Source organism: Thermomyces lanuginosus (assembly GCF_041956635.1).
Source record: "Thermomyces lanuginosus strain ATCC 200065 unplaced genomic scaffold VTN49scaffold_31, whole genome shotgun sequence".
Lineage (NCBI taxonomy): Eukaryota > Fungi > Ascomycota > Eurotiomycetes > Eurotiales > Trichocomaceae > Thermomyces > Thermomyces lanuginosus.
Window position 1 is genome coordinate 1,184,049 of NW_027192365.1, and position 17,183 is coordinate 1,201,231.

Consider the following 17,183-nt stretch of genomic DNA (forward strand, 5'->3'; position numbering starts at 1 on the left):
GGTGGGTGTGTTGGGCTGAGCGGCGTCGGCCCTTTCGTCGCTCCTGGGGGAGCTTTGGTGCCCGTCGACCCCCATTCTGGTGGGTGGGCGGGCGATTGGGTGATTTGCTGTTGGGTGAGAGGGAGAGAAACTGTCATGAAGCCTTTTCGGGGTGCGTTCTGAACGTACCCCTGACTCGCTGGGTAGTTGAAAGGTGCGTACGTACTTAGGCTTACTAAGCTAGGTTACTCTTGATTACAATCACGTGATCACGTGTCGCACTAAACACGTCCCAACAGGCGCAGGCACGACTCCCACGCGGCTATCTTGCTGGACTCTCGGATCATGATCCCTGACCTGCAATGCTGCCTAGCATAGGCTCATTCTGGTCGGCCTGGCATCATGCCAGCCAGTATGTCCCTCCTTGACTTCTTTGACACCCATCGACCTTCAGCGAAGCGTATCAAGCGATTCGACGGCGACGTCAAAGGCACGCCGGTAACTCGAGACAACTCGCCAAGTAAGACTGGGAGCAGTGAGCATGATTCAGGAGATGCGCTGCTAGAAGACATCGGAGATTCGAAGATTGTGCAGGACGATGACCTTCCCCCCGGCAGCCAAACGGAGTTGGAAGCGATCTTACCTCCAGTTAGAACCGACAAAGAGGCAATTGAAGAATACGAAGCATCTCGTGCGTCGCAGACTGAAGAGATGAGTCTCGAACAGCGGCTCAATGAACGAAAATGGCAAAAAGGGAGGAGCTCCATCTACGTAGATGCGTTCAATCTTGCGCTGGAAACCGTTCTTAACGAGGAGGCTCATCTATTTGACGAGCCTGAGCGGGAAGTTTTCAGGCAATGGCAAAGCCTGAATTATGAAGCGCAGTATCTGTATGTGTACCCTCTGATCCGAACCTCGGCAAGTGACTGTATTGATGATTCTGGTTGGCATGGACTGTAGATATGTTCGATTGTTTTTGCGCAAGACGTCCGCGTGGCATCGCGTTGACAAACTTGCATATCACGCGGATATTAGCGATATGTCTCAAGCGATTGCAGACCTTCGTGAGGTCCACAATCTTCCTCGTTCGAGTATGCCTCCGAGCGAGAATCCGACGGAACTTGATATCCCGGGGGATTGGACCCTCGGCGAGTCATTCAGATTCGCAGAAGGAACAGAAGAGTTGCAAACTGTGGAAGAGGCTGCTTCTTTACTTCTTCTTGACGAACTCAAGGATTTTGCCAAGGAGGCGAAAGTGCAGGGCAAGAACAAGCAGGACCTTGTCAATGCTCTGCATCAAGCAAGCCGTACCCAAGCAGGACTAACGGATAGGAACAATAGAGACGATTATTTTCTGCGGAAGATTCTCAGTCAGACAGGTGATTGCATCAGGCTAACACCTGCTCCACTACGACTGTTCGAACGTGTGCACTTGGTGTATTATCGTTCGACTGAGTGGACGGAAAAGTCGCTCACGACCATCATCCTTGCTAAAATAGCGCGCAGGAACTTTCCCCAATACGTTGTATCTCGGTCAGCCTCCATCTTTCCTTCGCGAGAGATACTTCTAGAGTTTGAGGCTGCAATACGGACGCAGTTCCAGGTCGACAACTTTCTTGAGTCCAATGGCAAGCCTGCCAATGAACGATTTCAGAAGATCAAGGAACTGAGTGAAAAGGTGTATCCCAGATGGCGAACGTTGCTCAAACAGGAGCAGCACAAGGAAGACAGCATCTATGTCAGCGGCGAGGGTGCCTACCTTAGGCGCTTCTCCCCGGCGTGGGTCTATACGCGAATCCTACACAAAGGCCTACAGGCACTGGCTCGATTCAAGGAATACAAAAGGGAATATGAATTGTTGACGGACTTGCTGGATCAACGTCTCTTCCACCCTGCTCGACGCGGTGCATGGTACCAGCGCAAGGCAATACTAGAGGAGCACTACATGTGGTCCGTGAACTCGCCAAATGGCCCTCGGGATGAGGCATTGCGGAAACACTGGAAACGCATCGCTCTGGAAACGTGCGAGCGCGGCCTCCAAGATCCTGACTGTCATATCGTGTACCACTACGATCTCCAGAAGCGGATCAAGAAGCTCGAAAGGTCCCTTCGAGTGGTCAAGCGTGAGCAGCACGACTTCGGGCATGCGCTGTTATCCAAACCCGTCGAACGCACAGTCGAAGGCATACGTCTTGAGGAGCGGAACGGCCTGGGCAGCTGGGTCAAAAAGAGCGACGAATCCGCCACCCCGACAACAAAGCGAGGGAAACCTACTATGTGGCTTGACGAACGTGAAGATGCAGGAAAAGGCACCAAATGCCGGGTAGAAGCCATGTGTTTGCAGTGGTACCAGCGTCATCACGGCTGGAAAGGCTACCATTCCGAGAGTGGCATTCTCCGGACGCTGTTCGGCTACCTTTTCCATGACATCCTCTTCACGTACGTGCCCAACGTCTTCCAAACACCCTTTCAGACATGCCCCCTGGACCTGCACACCGACGCGTTCTACCCGACACGCGCCTCTGAGATAAACCACCGGCTGGTGCAGATCGCCAACGGCGACGCCGCGCAAATCATCCGTGACGTGCACGCGCGTGAGGCCGACCGGCAGACCTGCATTGTGGGAATCGACTGGTCGTTCCCACTCTCCGATCTGCAGGAGATTGTCTCCTGCTTCGACGGCAGCGCGCTGGCGACGGTGTGCAAGGTGCTCGCACAGGAGTACCAGCAGCGCGGGAGCGGTGTTCCGGACTTATTCCTCTGGCATACGGAAAGAAAGGAGGTGATGTTTGTGGAGGTCAAGTCGGAGAATGATCGATTGAGCGATGCGCAGCGGCTTTGGATCCATGTGCTTCTCGGGGCGGGTATTAGGGTTGAGTTGTGCTACGCAGTTGCGAAGGAGGTCCGCTACGTTTAGTTAAATTTCCTCGTATCTTCGAGATTCGGTAAAGTTATTGTAAGTGAATTCAAATATCTACTTCATATACATAAGAGTTGGTATCATTGAATCTTCGGCAGGTTTTAACGGACATTTTTATTCATGGTCATTCCTAGAATAGCCCATGTACCTAGGGTCACACATGAACGTTTCAATCCATCCCGTTTTGACAACGCCAAATACAGGAATCTCTAGCGTAAGTTTAGGCAACCAAGGTGCTGGCGGTGGCGCTCTCGTATCGCCAGGTCGGGGGCAGGACACCGACGGTCTTGTAGTAGCGAGACAGACGGTGGATACGGGACTCGATCAGGATGAGGCGGAACTTGGCGTCCTTGTCCTTGCGGTTGCGCTCGAGGTGCTTGCGGACGGACACCGCCTACGGAATCCCATTAGTCCAATGGCCGATACCAATGTCTGCTAGGTAAAAGGGACTCACCTTCTTGATCAGGAAGTACAGGTCCTCCGGGATCTCAGGAGCGAGGCCTATGGAAAATCACATCTCTCTGTCAGCCATTGATTTTGACCAAGCAGAGGCATAACAATTGCGGAGGCGTAATGCTGATTGCAGTCCCCGCAATTCTCGCAGGATATCCAGGCAATGAGATCGTGCATCACCAGTTGATCTCTTCAAAACCCTTCATCCTGCCACGACGACTGGAGATAAAGTGCATTCCGTACCGTTCGACTTGAGGATCCGCAGGATCTTGTTGCCTGTAGTCGCAGCATATTAGCAACAGACCACACACGTATAGAGCACCCCATAGTTTGATCAAAAACATACCAGTAACGACCTTCACCTGAGCAATGCCGTGGCTATCACGCAGAATGACACCAATCTGCGACGGCGTCGCACCCTTACGGGCGAGCTTGCAGACCTGGTCAACGACCTGCTCCGGGGTGGTCTTGAGCCAGGCCGGAGGCTGCCGCGAGTAGGGGATCGCGGACGAGGAGATACCCTTGCCCTTGCCGTGAAGACGACCCATTTTGGCGAATTCGCTCTCGAGATGAGATTGGCGACGTTAAGGAATTGAAGCTGGGTCCGGCGAAGTTTGTCGACTTGCTTTAGGGCAGAGATGAAGTCTGACCTTTTGTCGAATTATTTTCCACTGCAAAACCAAGGCTGGGCGGTGAGTGGGTCGAGTGTGGGTCACGTGATTCATGTCGCTTAATTTTTCGGCGTCTCAACCGGTAAGTTTTTTCCAACTCTTCTAGTTTTTTTTTGGAGTCATCGTTCACAGAGAAGAGATTTTCGTTATTCAGATGCGAAGCGCATGTAATGTGTAGGTGTTCAAGGTCAGTTCAATCTCATTTCTTTCCAATCCCCGCACCTTTGCATCGTATTGCATGATGATACACACCTCATTTTCATCATTTCTGGTACCTCTTGTGTCAGGGGCAGTCAACTGCCTCAATGAACTCAATGGGACTTCTGATTGCAAAGTTTCCTGCTTGTCGAATGCATCGGTTGAGCTTTGACTGTTTTACTGACTTGTTATTTGTAGGTTCGTAGCTACGTTGCTTTTTCGAGACCTACAGGTCGAATCTGTAGTGTCTACATTCCGTATTGTTCCTTGTTGCGACATGAATGATTAATGGTTGTATATAATTACAAAATTCTGAGGAAAATTGCTGTTACAGCTTGGATTTTTCCGGTGTCGAGGTTTCCCGACCCTTTCCAAGCAATTCCCACCCCTGTCCGCGGTACTTCCTAGGCCAGATGCCATTCCGACCAGGCGCTAGGATCCCCTTTGGATCCAGAGCATCCTTGATTTGCTCGTGGAACCGCAGCAATGACTTGCCGTTCCAAGAATACGTGTGCATGACCTGGTCAGCCAGCAGGATATGGGTGCGGTATTCGCCGTAGCCGGCCTCGGCGCACTCGTCAATCATCTTGCGGATGGCAGCGATGGCTCGCCGCTTCTCGTCCTGACTGCTGCGGTCGTAGACAATGTTCACGATGAGATGCATCTCGCGTGGTGCAATGCAGAATGTCGGGAACAGATCGAAGCCGTACTCGCGGTGGACGCGGATGGCGATGTCGATGACTCTGCGCGCGTCCTCCCGCTTGGTAGGGCAAATGGGTGAAAAGAACAGATGCGAACCGTTGTTCTTCCAGTTCAGCCACTCGAGCTCGCGGATCTCGGGAATGCCGGCGCAAACTCGGGCGCGGGAGTGCAAGTAGTGGTCCTCTGGCACGTCCTTGGGGAAGAGGAAGCGGACGCCGGGGATCTTGCTGAACTCGGATTTGACAACCTCGAGGCTTTCTTGGATCGCCCGAGGTGTGCCATACAGACAGCCTACTTGTTGTGTTAGAGATCTCAATGCCCTCTGAAGAGACCGTGGATATGTATCGTACCGTAAAACACCCAACCACAGTCACCGCACGTCATCTTTGAGGCATGTTTCCGGATCACATCTCGAGGCATCTGGCCCTGACCATCGTAGAATTCTTTCCTGTTCTTGCCTGTAACGGCGAGTTCTTGAATGACGTGCCGCAGTTGCGGTACGTTGCCCATGATTCGCCTCACCATCAGGCCGCGAATGATCTCAATAATGTCTTCGAAGTCTTCATCTCGCGGGAATGTGGCCATGAACGTCAAACTCTCCGTCTCCGGCATCAGCCACATGCCCATCTTGGTGACGATGCCAAAGTTGGACTGAGAGAAGATGCCGTCGACGTACGGCCCGTATCCGTACTGGAAGGCTTGCCATGTCGGGTTGTCGGCGCCATTCTGTCCAGGCAAGGCGCCCATGCCGGTTCGAATCACTTCTCCAGTTGGTGTGACAACCTAGACATCGTTAGTCAAGCAGACGATTTCGTCAGCCAGACTAGAACGTACTTCCAGCCCGCAATGATTAGCGAAATCTGCTAATCCGTTAGCAATTCGTACCTCGTTTCCCGAAGGATTGCTGAGCACATACGATCACCCATCGGCGTATATCCCACTCCCCGATCAATTGCATTCCCCAAAACGGAGCCACCACCCAGGTCCGGAGGGTCGATCATCAGCGGATAGCCCGACTTCTTCACCTCCTCGTAGAGCTTGTAGTACGATACGCCCGGCTCGACAAGACACGAGCATTGCTCAGGATCAATGTTGAGAACCCTGTTCATCCTTTTTCCCAGGTCGACGACGATGCTGCCCCGAACCCGCGGTGCTGCTCCGCCGTAGCCCAGATTACGACCCATTGAGATTGGCCAGAGTGGGATCTCGTAGCGATTGGCCCACTTGACGATGGTGACGACGTCTTCAGTGGACCCAGGATATACTGCGGCCGACGAGACCGTGTCATTGGGATCAAAGAGATGGAAGGCATCATGGGTGTTTCTACGCATTCCCTCAAGGATTCGGTTAGGAGATCTGCCCTGACTATGATTGAACAGTTTTGCTCTTACGGATGCTCCAAGTACCAGCCATCCTCCAATGGCTTATCATTTATCACGACGTGCTCCGGTCCCAGCAATTGCTTCAACTCGTCGATGGCGGCATTGAATTTCTGTCGCTCGATGCCCGGGGGCAGCACGGGCAATTCGCCTTGTCGCTGCGTGATGCCGGAGAAAGTCTTATTCTTCCACACTCGTGCTTTTGCCGCATTGGCCTTGTCGGCAAGGTTTGCGGGTATTCCGGAATGACGATTTTCAGAAAGAATTGGCACAGGAGGGACAGACTGATTGTTGTTTGGAGCCATGACGAGAGGATTCAGGCAGTCTCTGCACTTCTCTTCGAAATAATTGCTGCCCTACGCTTGGCGAGCATCGCATCTCTTATACTCGATTGTTTTGTTCGAGTTTAACTATCAACACGGCTCCTACCTATCGCAGGGAAAACGTTTCGCCGCGCAAGAACCCGCAGGAACCTGTCAGAGCTCGCAATTGAGTTTGTTCTCCTTTGTTCTCCATCCATCTCCACAGTTGGAGGTGGATTGGAGGTGGAGAACTTCCCCAGATTTCCCCAGATCTGCGGGAGTAAACCCGACACACTGAAATCCATATGATGGGGATCAAATACATGCTTTCTTTCTTCCATAGAGGTAATGCGCGGTGTTTATACTCTTTGATTTGAATCACCAGAACGCGCTTTTGTAAGAATCAAATTTGGCAGCAAATGGCCGATGCAAGCGTCGAGGTATCTGGGCCGTTGGAGAATCGGCGAAACTCCGGCTCCGCCGAGAAAGTTGCTCGCGCCTGCGACAACTGTGAGTGCACCCAATGCTTTGGCGCGGCGAAACCTGCGCATTGAGCTCTGTAATCGGAATACCCAATTCTGATCATCTTTGACAGGCTCCAGGTCCAAGTCCAAGTGCCTGCTGCGCACTGGTTCGCGCATCTGCGAAAATTGCAAGTTTCTTGAAGTACCATGCACCTTCAACCGCACCGTGAAGAAACGCGGTCCGCCCAAGGGGTATGTCAACACACTCGAGCAGAGACTCTCATCTCTGGAGTCGATCATCAGGGAATTGCGGGCAACAGGGGTAGTACCACCGGCGCCCAATGACGAGGCTACCGATGATACAATCTCTGCTGAAGAGCCGAGGACCGCCAGCAACGGCAGTAGTGCTGCTACGGCCAACGGAAAAAAGCGCTCAGCAGACGATGAGGGTCTCGATGAGTCCAGAGCACAGAAGCGACCGAGTGCAAACGGCTCCGGCCAACATCGGGACATGTACTTGCAGTCGACGATACGGTCCCCGTCGTCGCAAGATCCGACGACCGAAAAGTCGACGGTTTTGGGGTATCTCTCCATCGACGAGAACATGACCATGCGCTATCATGGTCCAACTTCGGGCTTGTATCTGATGACAAGGTCCCGAGTTTTTGCGTCGCCTTTTTGGCAGTTCTCCAATCCGGGCTTCTGGCCACCCAGTAAAAGGCCGACGTTTCGGACGGAGGACGAAATTGTCAATGCTGCTGATGCCATTGTAGGCGGGATTCTTCCGAGCCTTTCTGTCCAAAATAAGTTATTAGAGTACGATCATTGCCCCTACTCTCTTTCACGGACTGCATTTTGACCGATAAAAGTGCCTACTGGACCTACGTTCATCCATACTTTCCGGTGATTCATAAAGAGACATTTCTCTTTCAGCTCAGCAAAGACCGACGACGAATACCGCGAGCAGGAAGATCCGCACTTGATCAATTGGAACGCCGAATCCCGCAGGTCCTTTTACTTGCCATGTTTGCCGTAGCTGCACGATTCGTCGACAATCCAGAAGGACAGCGGGATGACGGCGATCCAGGCGATGAGTATGCTACGAAAGCAGAGACACTGATTGCACAACATAGTAGGTTTTCATTCAGCATGCAATAATAGACACAATCTAACAGCTGTGATTGCAGAGCAAAGCAGTATCAACTGTTGTCTCGCCCTGCTGATGATGGCCTACCGCGAAATCGGCACCGGGGGTTCCATCAGCTGGATGTACGTTGGCAATGCAGTGCGGATGGTCAGTGTGCATGCAAGTAGCACTGCTCCCTACACGGACGACAACTGATGATCAACGACAGGCTCAGGACTTGGGCTTCCACCGCGACCCCTCCGTGTGGAAACGCACAAGCTGCTTCCGTAACATGTCCTCTGTCGAAATCCAGATTCGGCGGTTAATCTGGTGGGGTATCTTTGTGCTCGACCGGTACATCTCGGCATGGCAAGGCCGGCCTTGCGCGATTCATGAAGATGATTTCGATACACAGCTTCCGGACGAGGCTCCACAAGGAGTCAGAGATATTTCGCTATCATGTTTTATCCAGACAATACGATTATGTATGTGGCGCTGAAGTTCTTAGAACCGGACATATTTTAGGGCTGACGGAATACAGCAATCATCCAAGGTCGCATCCACAAGGCCTTCTACTCCGTCGGAGCAGAGCCCCAATGGGACAGACTATACGAGTTCGAGCAAGCCCTGGATGAATGGGAGGCTCAAGTTCCGGATTTTCTCGCCGTGCGACAAGGTAGTCGTCTACCAGTCTCGGTAATCATGTTGCATGCGCAGTTCTGGAACTGCAAGATCTTGCTTCATCGACCTTTGTACGTCTCAACCATGCTTCCTTTCTTTTCCCTCGAGTTAAATCATGAGTTTAACCAATCGACCGCAGTATCAGCCCGACGCGGACCCGTAGCACAAACCCGTCGCTGCTGGCCGTGACCTCGGCCGCTGTGGCGATTGCCAATCTCCTCGAGCACTTCACCTCATCCTATAGCGCGAACTTTGCGCCACCGTTCCTCAACTACTACGCTTTCACGGCAACGATTGCGCATCTTTTTAACCGCGCAATGTGCCCGCTGCTCTTCTCGCCCTCTGCGCTGATCCACTGCACGGAATGCTGTCGCAAAATGAGCCAGATCTGGTCGAGCGCCATGCGGACGCTGCACATCATCGAGGGCGTCGACCACGACATTCAAAATCTGTTGCCGACAATGACACCGTCCGGTGCGCCGACGGCGGCGACGTCTGCAACGACCGCGTCATCGTCGTCGGTGTCCACATCGGCTTATCCGGGCCTGCCGGCGGCAGGGCTGCCACCCGACGCAGAAGCCAACACGCAGGTGGAAGGGGAGGATTTCTGTTTCACGTCCTGGCCGTCGCCGATTTTGGATCCAGATTGGTTATCGTTGGAGACCTGGAGGGGTCCGGAGGGGGGTGAACAGAGGGATCCTCCACAATGGTAGTCATAGTTACAACTCAGACTTGGAATCTTTGTAACTTCATACCCTCAATAGTTATTTTGAATGCTAATCATTCGGAAAAATCATTTCAAACGACTTTCTAATAGCCAGTAGCCCGCTAGGTTTCGAGCCTGGAGATGTGATGTAGGGTTTCAGCGGAAAAACCGTTTCGCAGCGGGAGTACCCCGGCCGAAGCCCTAAATTAACTGAGATGACGGATCCGACGTCCATAAATATAGACCTCAAAATGAACCCTGTTTGACAATCAAAGATCGATATCAAGCTTACTTCTTGATATCTAGCTTTAGGCTGAAATTTGAATCGAGCCTTCTGACAGATCGTAAAGCGTCAGAGTCCCAGACCGGACACGACACAACTCACGATGTCAAGCTCCGAGTCGATCCTTCCCAGGCCTCCGGCGGACGGTCCCCAGCGCGTCATTATCGTGGGTGCCGGGCTGGGCGGGCTGGCCTGCGCAATGGCGATGCATTACCAAGGGTTCGAGGTGGTGATTTTTGAAAAAGTACGGCAGTTCCTCCGGCTTGGGGACAGTCTCGGGCTTGGAGAGAATGCGCTCAAGTTGCTCAAGCGATGGGGCTTGCACGATGAGTTGATTGCGATTGGGAACAAGAGCCCGGATATGCATATTCGCAGGTGGCATGATGGCAAGATTCTAGCGACGCAGCCGTTGATGGTAGGTAATGTGTGCAGTCTGCGGGCTGGATATAAAAAGAAACTAGAATTACTATGTTGGGAAGTAGAGACTGACGGATATGATTAGGATATGGCTGGTTACATCGGGCATCGTGGTGATTACCATGACTGCTTCATTAAACGGGTGAATCAACTGGGCATTCCCATCCACATGGGCCATGAAGTCGTCGAGTACAATGACGACGAATGCAGTGTGACCCTCAAGGATGGACGAACCTTCTGGGCGGATTTGATCGTCGGCGCTGATGGGATCAAATCCCGCGCGCGAGAGCTTGTGCTAGGTTTCCAGGACAAGCCAAAGAGCTCCGGATATGCCTGCTACCGGGCATTTTTCAAGGGGGATGTGCTCCGCAATGTGCCTGAATGTCAGTCGCTGCTCAAGGAGGACTGCGTCAATATCTGGATCGGCGAGGATATGCATCTGGTACAGAACACGCTGCGTAACGGTGAAGAGTTCAACTGGATCATCACGCACAAGGATACAGAAGATATCAAGGAAAGCTGGTTCCAGCCAGGGAACATGGACGACGTGCGCGAGCTGATCAAAGGGTGGGACGAGACTATCGCGTCCGCCGTCAGGGTTACACCCAGCTGTCTGGACTGGAAGATCTGCTATCGCGCGCCGCTGCCGACCTGGGTCAGCAAGAGTGGTCGGATCGCGCTGCTGGGCGACAGTTGCCATCCTCACCTGCCGACTAGTGCCCAGGGTGCTTCCCAGGCAACGGAGAGCGCGGCGGTGCTGGCCCTATGCATGAAGCTGGCCGGCAGAGGGAATGTTCCGCTAGCTGTAAGTCTCTTGCGGGTGAACCAGACGGGCCAATATCGTGCATTGGCAATTATTCGTCTAACGAATGCTTTTGTGTCCAGACTCGGGTCTATGAGAAACTGCGCTTTGACCGCGTGCGCCAATCTCAGCTCTCCGGAGAAGATCTGCGCAATCGATGGCACAATGCGCTCAAACACTTGAATGATGGTGAAGATCTTGACCCCGATGACATCAAAATCAAGGTTGGCTTGGTTCCACGGGCCACCCAGCCGATAGACTTTGGCTAACCCGCACAGAATCGGTGGCTCTATCCCTTCGATGCGGAGGCTGACACCAGGGAACGATGGCCCGAGATGAGTGCCAAAGTTAAATCAGAGTTGGAGTCTGGCAACATCACGCCTTTGTTTGGAGAAGAGGGCCCACCACGAGTCCTCACCGTGCGCGATGCGTACGGCAAAGTCAAGGATGCGGTACCCAGTCAATACTCCGTCCTGCCAGGATTGACCGTGTAGACTCTCGGGTCTGGGGTAGGCCGAGGCTGATAACGCAAGTACGGGAGGGACCTGCACATTGATTGGCATGCTGTGTAAATAGTACGCTACTAGAAGCCATGTGAATGCGATGGTTTTGGCATCATGGTGTGCGGGGGATCCCCAGCGCATGCCTTTCCGAATTCCGAAAGGACCTTGGAGGTGAGGCTACTGGTAATCCTTCGTCCTACGAAAGTGGCTATGGTCCATAGCTCGATAGGCTAAAAAAGAGGTGATGATCTTAGCGAGCGCTTGCACAGACCAATCCCCGCAGCGGTCAACGACATTGTCGCAGTGAGCACGGCCATTGGAAACGGCCCGTCGTGGCGCTGCCAACGGGCCGGCGCCAACGCCGCCATATTTCTACAATTCTGAATGATTTGATCACTCTGATTCGCAGCGGTGGTAAGGTGCGCTGCTCGACAGTGAGCGAATCAAGCCGCAGAACCGTACACTTGGGAGCAACAGCCAACATGTGCAATTGTTATTGCATGCAATTGATCGAAGGGCAACCACTACCGACCTAATTAATCTCGATATTTTTTGATGGTATTAGCCGTTGATCAGCTGACTGTTACTGTTGCTCGATGCGGAATCGTAGGAACAACTGGATTATTGGGCGCGTGTCCTCTGTCAATGTTTTTATTGGAAACGGTCAAAAGGCCGCTGTGGCCAGATACTGTCCAGTGTTCTACCAGTGTCGATCTTTCAAATCCGTCGATTTCGCCATCGATGAAGTGGCCATTGTGTGCGTTGATGGAGGAGAGATTTCCGTCCCCTGATTGGTCGACTGTCATGGAAGTCGGGAACCCTAGGGTTCGGACAATGAACCAATCATGTTTGACTCCGACAATAGCGCAACTCAATTGGTCCTTTGGCATGTATCCCGAGGCTTCGCAGGCTGATCATCAGTCTAAGCAGGGCAATGAGTCACGGAATCCACAGTTCAGACCTTCGAGACCCTTGACGGCAAAATGCCTCGTCACGACGTTCAGTCGTTGAGGTCGAGAAACTGAAAACCGCAGTCTGGCTGGATTCTATTGCCAAGAATCATGGCTTTCGCGGCGTCGGCCGAGGCCGTGCCAGTGGGACGTCTATCTCGCCAACTTGCCCGGTTGAGCACTGACTCGAGGCTGGGGGGAGAGCTTTGTCGCAGCATCCGATGAGGGTGGATCGCCAAGGAGGATATATTGAGAAACCAGAGGCAGGCAGTGCCCGCTATGGCCACCATGGTGTGATCGGCATGGAGGAAGAAATCTCGGACGGTCTGTGGATCTGTCTGTGCTCAACCTCGTGGCAAGCACAAGGAACGCAGTGAACCACACAGATCAGACTATCACACTAGAGTGACTTCTGAGTCGGTGCTTTCTGGAGTTTCTGCCGACGCTTGGCAATTGTCACCCCTCAACTGAAAGTTTATGAGAACATGAAAGGACGAGAGTCATCCGTCAGAACCGGACTACCGGCCTTATGGAGTTGCCTGTATCAGACTACGGAACCCCCATACCCGTCTGTCGTTAGCACTGAGCAGGTCGGCTCGCTTCAGCGTAATTGATTCCGGACTTGGCCTGTACCCACTGATACAGGAGTACGCGTACGGTTAGTATGGCGGCCCTTGCCGCCTCGGCAGGCCAGTTGTCTGATTGGCTGATTTGTAACCAACTTGTAATACCAATACCAGCAGATTCTTCTACTAGCCCAACCAACCCTAATCGCCGGAATCTCGGTCCCTGGCTCCATGCAGTTTACTCCACGGCCGTCCCGGGCCCAGCAGTTGCCCATCATCCAGTAACCTTCTCGGGGTTTATTAGAGTTTGTTCGAATTTTCCCTAAAGCCCACTCAATGAGGTCAAGACCCGTCATGACCTGGACCAAGGGTTTAGTGGTTACGAAGCCAGAACTCCCTAAGCGTATGGTCCAACGGAGAACCATACTTGCCACTGGAGACATTGCCGAACAATGCATCTCATCCCTGGTTCGGTCCGCCCGATAGTCCAGGAGTCCTGGTCATGAATAGGACAAATGGAGGTTGGGGACCTTAGTCTTACCAGATCTCATAGACTCCACCTGGCAGAGGGGTTCTTAATTATTATCATGCTTTACCTGTCCATGCTTTTTGCCTCTCTGGAGTGCCACTCTTTTTGAAATTTCTCCCTCCCTCCCCGTCGCGAGTGAAAAGGAGCACCACCACCTTGATCTTGTTGAGGGGGCACGTACGTCCATGGACTGCGGGTGTGTACAGTCCTTTGCGCGGCGTGAGAGTCTCGAGCGAGACAGGAGAAAAAGAAAGCAGCGTGATATTTTGACTACTATGAAGGCGCACACTTGAGCTTCGTTAGGTTCTGGCAGAAAAGCATCTCACCATGACTTCGCTCAACGGGCTTTGCCCAAAGCCGTTTCTGCAACAAGATCTCTTTGGCAATTCCACAGGATGTAGGTGACACCACCGACTTACCTCGTCGTGGGACAGATTACTGAATCGACGGGACTGTAGTCATTGAAGGACGATTCTGCCAAACTGTCAGGCTCGGCTCGGAATCCCTCTCATGCTGCTTGCCTTGTCCTTTGGAGGATTGGCGATATCCAGACAGTACGGACCCATGCTACTCCATCTTGTATAGTTGTACCGGATTTCCCCCCTGCTGACGAGATGACCAATGTCCAGATGTCGAGGCCAAGACGAGAGCAGCAGGCTGGCTCGCCGTGGCCATGCTGCCATTGGCCGCGTTTCTTCTCGTCTCCTACGCCGTGCTGCCGATTAAATACACTAATCGGCACTATGCAACGATCTGCTTCACAATTGCCGTCTCCATGTTGCAGATTCCCTTTGTCATCCCTCTAGGCACGAAGCCGCAGAAATGCCACGACGCGATTACTCCGAATAACCAAGACACCAGTCTGTCTTGCGCATTCACGGGAGCCATCCTGCTCTTTGGTGGCATGGCCGTTGTGACGTGGAGTTTCATCCGCACTTTAGCACTCCATCTGCAAGTGTGCTGGGAGGTGATGCTGGGACCCAAGTTCATGTGGGCGGCCCTGTTAGCCGGATGGGGCGTTCCGGCACTTATCACCACGGTGATGATGATCTACACCGGGGTGTCCTATAGATTTGGATCGACGTGCCACATCAACAGTCCGAATAGCACGGGCACCTACTGGGTTCCGGTTACAGTGATTGCGGGGTTGTCTCTCCTGATGCAGGTGACTACGGTGGCGCACTGCATACATGTGTACATCCGTGCGGCCCTGGATCCAAGCCCGACGTCTACCAACACGTCAGAGCTGCCATCGTACCAAGGCAGCGTGAGGACGGTAAGCAAGCGCCAGGCGTACAAGCGAGTGCGTCGAATCATCCAGCTGCAGTGGCGGTCCATTGCACTGGTGACGGTGATCCTGATCAACGTGATTTTCTTCGCCGTGGTATTCCTCCGATTCAACACCTCGATCAAGCCGACGAAGGAGAACGTAGAGAAGGCTCAAGCGTGGATCCGGTGCCTGGCGCTATTCCAGGACCCGAAGAAATGCACGCAGCAGGCGGAGGGAGTGGCCCTTGACGAACCCATCCTGGTGGCTACGGTGGTGCTACTGGCTATCTCGATGTTTTGGAACTTCATTTTCACGGTGCGGTCGTCTTTTATCCGGGGGTGGATCGACCTTGTGCGCGGATTCTTTGGCGAGCGCATGGAGTTTGTTTCCGCCGACGCTCGGGCCCGTGGGAGTGGTCGAGGTGGCAGTGGCAGCGGCCGCGACTCGCGTACCTACGAAATGCTCAGCTCGTCCGAGTACTCGGACATGAACCAGTACAACGGCGGCATGAAGTCCCCCCCGCCACCCGCTGTGACGGCGCACTCTACGACGGCACGGTCCCCCAGTCCAGCCTGGAGCAAGGACTACGAGGTGGAAAACGGTGCCAACACTCTGCGATCCGACTACTACTATAATTCGCCGCCCTCACCGACCTCCTCCCCTCGTTATAACAAGATGAGCTTTTCATCCCTTCAGCCGCCGAGCTTGGCGCAGCAGCGGCATTATCATGGCCAGGCGCCTGAGTGGGATCCATCTTCAACATTTGCGCCGCCAAAGACTTTCTTTCAATAGTAATTCGGCGTTTCTTTGATACACTACATCCTGTATTACGCGTTACGTTCCTTTTGGAATTTTTCTTTTCCTTGTTAGCAATAAAATTGCATTGGTTGGGACGTTTTGGGGTTTTGTTGCGTTCACTTGTCCAACACATGTATGTACTATACCCTTGGCATGGACATGATCGATATGGATTGTCAGTTTCAATGTCAATGATTCATCGATTTCATAGCCTATTCGCGGAGCCTATTACCAATCGAGGAAAACACACTTTGAAAAAGCAGTCGGCATTTCTCAATTCTAAAGGTAATCTACTTAATTAATTCTCGTTTCCTCCGTTAATTCCCCCCTTTTACCCCTTACTCTAATGAAGAGAAGGATACATTGCAATCTCGACGTCAATGAGTGTTCTTGTCCGCCACCACCACGGATCTCCGGATCGAATTCGACCGATTTGCAATAACGAACCTAATACAAGCAGTATTGTACAATTCCGTCATAGCGTTAGTGGAGTTGGTTGAAAATGTAACGGTGGCTCAACAAACTTACAACATCTACAACTTCAGCCTCCCCTGTCACTGGGACCGTCCGTGATGGTCACCGACCGGGTGGACTTGGCAACAAAGTTAGCGCCGCGCCACGCAATGGCCTTAAACAGCCCTAAACGAGATCTGGCTTCGATCTCCGTCGATCCCAGACTTTTGTCTGCAAACAGTAAAAAAGAGAGAGGAGCCTAAAGCATCTGCACCCCCCGAGCTTGTCCGTTTCAGTCTCTGACACGGTGATACTCGGGGACTACACAGTCTGAGTCGAACAACAGATGTTCTAGAAGGGCTAGGCATGCATCTACTCCATTTTCTCCCCAACGCTTTGACCCTCGTACCTACATACGAAATGCATATGGTCATCCTAACTCCAAGAATACTGCCTAATTGCCATGTGGACCTAGAACTCGGTATTGGTAATCAACAGGGCAAGGATGTTTGCCCCAACTCTGAGGTTCCAGGTGTCCTCTTTGGACCAAGGGTTCAAAACGGCTGAATTCAGACAAGGATCGTGGTTCATCATTCGATTCAGGCGCAAAATGGTTGCCGAGCCCCCGGGGGAGGAGGGGCCTGATACAGGCTCATTGATGACATCTGTCAGATCTGATCAAACCTAGGTTATTCCCCTAACCCTAAGCGAGGGCGAGAATAAATTGAGGGACGAGCCACGATCGGAAGTCGGAAAAACAAAATCTCTTTTGTGCATAAGTGATTAATGCCAAGCTTTGCCATGCAATATATGCATAACTTATCTAGTGAATATCCCTCCCGGAGCCATTCCGGAAAGGCCGCTCCGCCTCCCATTACCCAGGGACCCAGGGGTCGGGTGTTCTGAGCCAATCGGAGACGTTACAGGAGAGCGGACCCTTTACCCATTTGGGTTAGAGTGGCGGGGAAAAAGCATGACTCGTTCTCCCCGTATGGCGCATGCAGCAGGGCAGTTTTTAACCTAGGTTTAGG

General features: G+C 52.7%; 7 protein-coding genes across 7 annotated transcripts; 5 read left to right on the forward strand and 2 right to left on the reverse strand.

The window, feature by feature from the left end:
- Window positions 1-381: 381 nt before the first annotated feature.
- On the forward strand, window positions 382-2,896 carry VTN49DRAFT_4481 (uncharacterized protein; the record flags this gene model as incomplete). Its single annotated transcript, XM_069412432.1, has 2 exons — window positions 382-869; window positions 940-2,896. The coding sequence occupies 2 exons, from the start codon at window positions 382-384 to the stop codon at window positions 2,894-2,896; spliced, it is 2,445 nt and encodes an 814-aa protein (XP_069267676.1).
- A 223-nt stretch (window positions 2,897-3,119) lies between these two features.
- VTN49DRAFT_4482 (40S ribosomal protein uS15) lies at window positions 3,120-3,900 on the reverse strand (the record flags this gene model as incomplete). The annotated part of the gene is made up of 4 exons (XM_069412433.1): window positions 3,120-3,293; window positions 3,354-3,400; window positions 3,596-3,628; window positions 3,699-3,900. 4 exons carry the CDS (start codon window positions 3,898-3,900, stop codon window positions 3,120-3,122), a joined length of 456 nt encoding a protein of 151 aa, XP_069267677.1.
- A 649-nt stretch (window positions 3,901-4,549) lies between these two features.
- On the reverse strand, window positions 4,550-6,607 carry VTN49DRAFT_4483 (uncharacterized protein; the record flags this gene model as incomplete). Its single annotated transcript, XM_069412434.1, has 5 exons — window positions 4,550-5,214; window positions 5,274-5,706; window positions 5,758-5,783; window positions 5,840-6,246; window positions 6,315-6,607. 5 exons carry the CDS (start codon window positions 6,605-6,607, stop codon window positions 4,550-4,552), a joined length of 1,824 nt encoding a protein of 607 aa, XP_069267678.1.
- A 416-nt stretch (window positions 6,608-7,023) lies between these two features.
- Window positions 7,024-9,588, forward strand: VTN49DRAFT_4484 (uncharacterized protein; the record flags this gene model as incomplete). Its single annotated transcript, XM_069412435.1, has 7 exons — window positions 7,024-7,114; window positions 7,200-7,884; window positions 7,938-8,200; window positions 8,256-8,362; window positions 8,424-8,679; window positions 8,736-8,946; window positions 9,015-9,588. 7 exons carry the CDS (start codon window positions 7,024-7,026, stop codon window positions 9,586-9,588), a joined length of 2,187 nt encoding a protein of 728 aa, XP_069267679.1.
- Window positions 9,589-9,967: 379 nt separating this feature from the next.
- VTN49DRAFT_4485 (uncharacterized protein) lies at window positions 9,968-11,577 on the forward strand (the record flags this gene model as incomplete). The annotated part of the gene is made up of 4 exons (XM_069412436.1): window positions 9,968-10,279; window positions 10,367-11,086; window positions 11,167-11,307; window positions 11,362-11,577. The coding sequence occupies 4 exons, from the start codon at window positions 9,968-9,970 to the stop codon at window positions 11,575-11,577; spliced, it is 1,389 nt and encodes a 462-aa protein (XP_069267680.1).
- A 1,180-nt stretch (window positions 11,578-12,757) lies between these two features.
- VTN49DRAFT_4486 (uncharacterized protein) lies at window positions 12,758-13,924 on the forward strand (the record flags this gene model as incomplete). The annotated part of the gene is made up of 2 exons (XM_069412437.1): window positions 12,758-12,876; window positions 13,726-13,924. The coding sequence occupies 2 exons, from the start codon at window positions 12,758-12,760 to the stop codon at window positions 13,922-13,924; spliced, it is 318 nt and encodes a 105-aa protein (XP_069267681.1).
- Window positions 13,925-13,958: 34 nt separating this feature from the next.
- VTN49DRAFT_4487 (uncharacterized protein) lies at window positions 13,959-15,693 on the forward strand (the record flags this gene model as incomplete). The annotated part of the gene is made up of 3 exons (XM_069412438.1): window positions 13,959-14,028; window positions 14,090-14,185; window positions 14,261-15,693. The coding sequence occupies 3 exons, from the start codon at window positions 13,959-13,961 to the stop codon at window positions 15,691-15,693; spliced, it is 1,599 nt and encodes a 532-aa protein (XP_069267682.1).
- Between the last annotated feature and the right edge of the window lie 1,490 nt (window positions 15,694-17,183).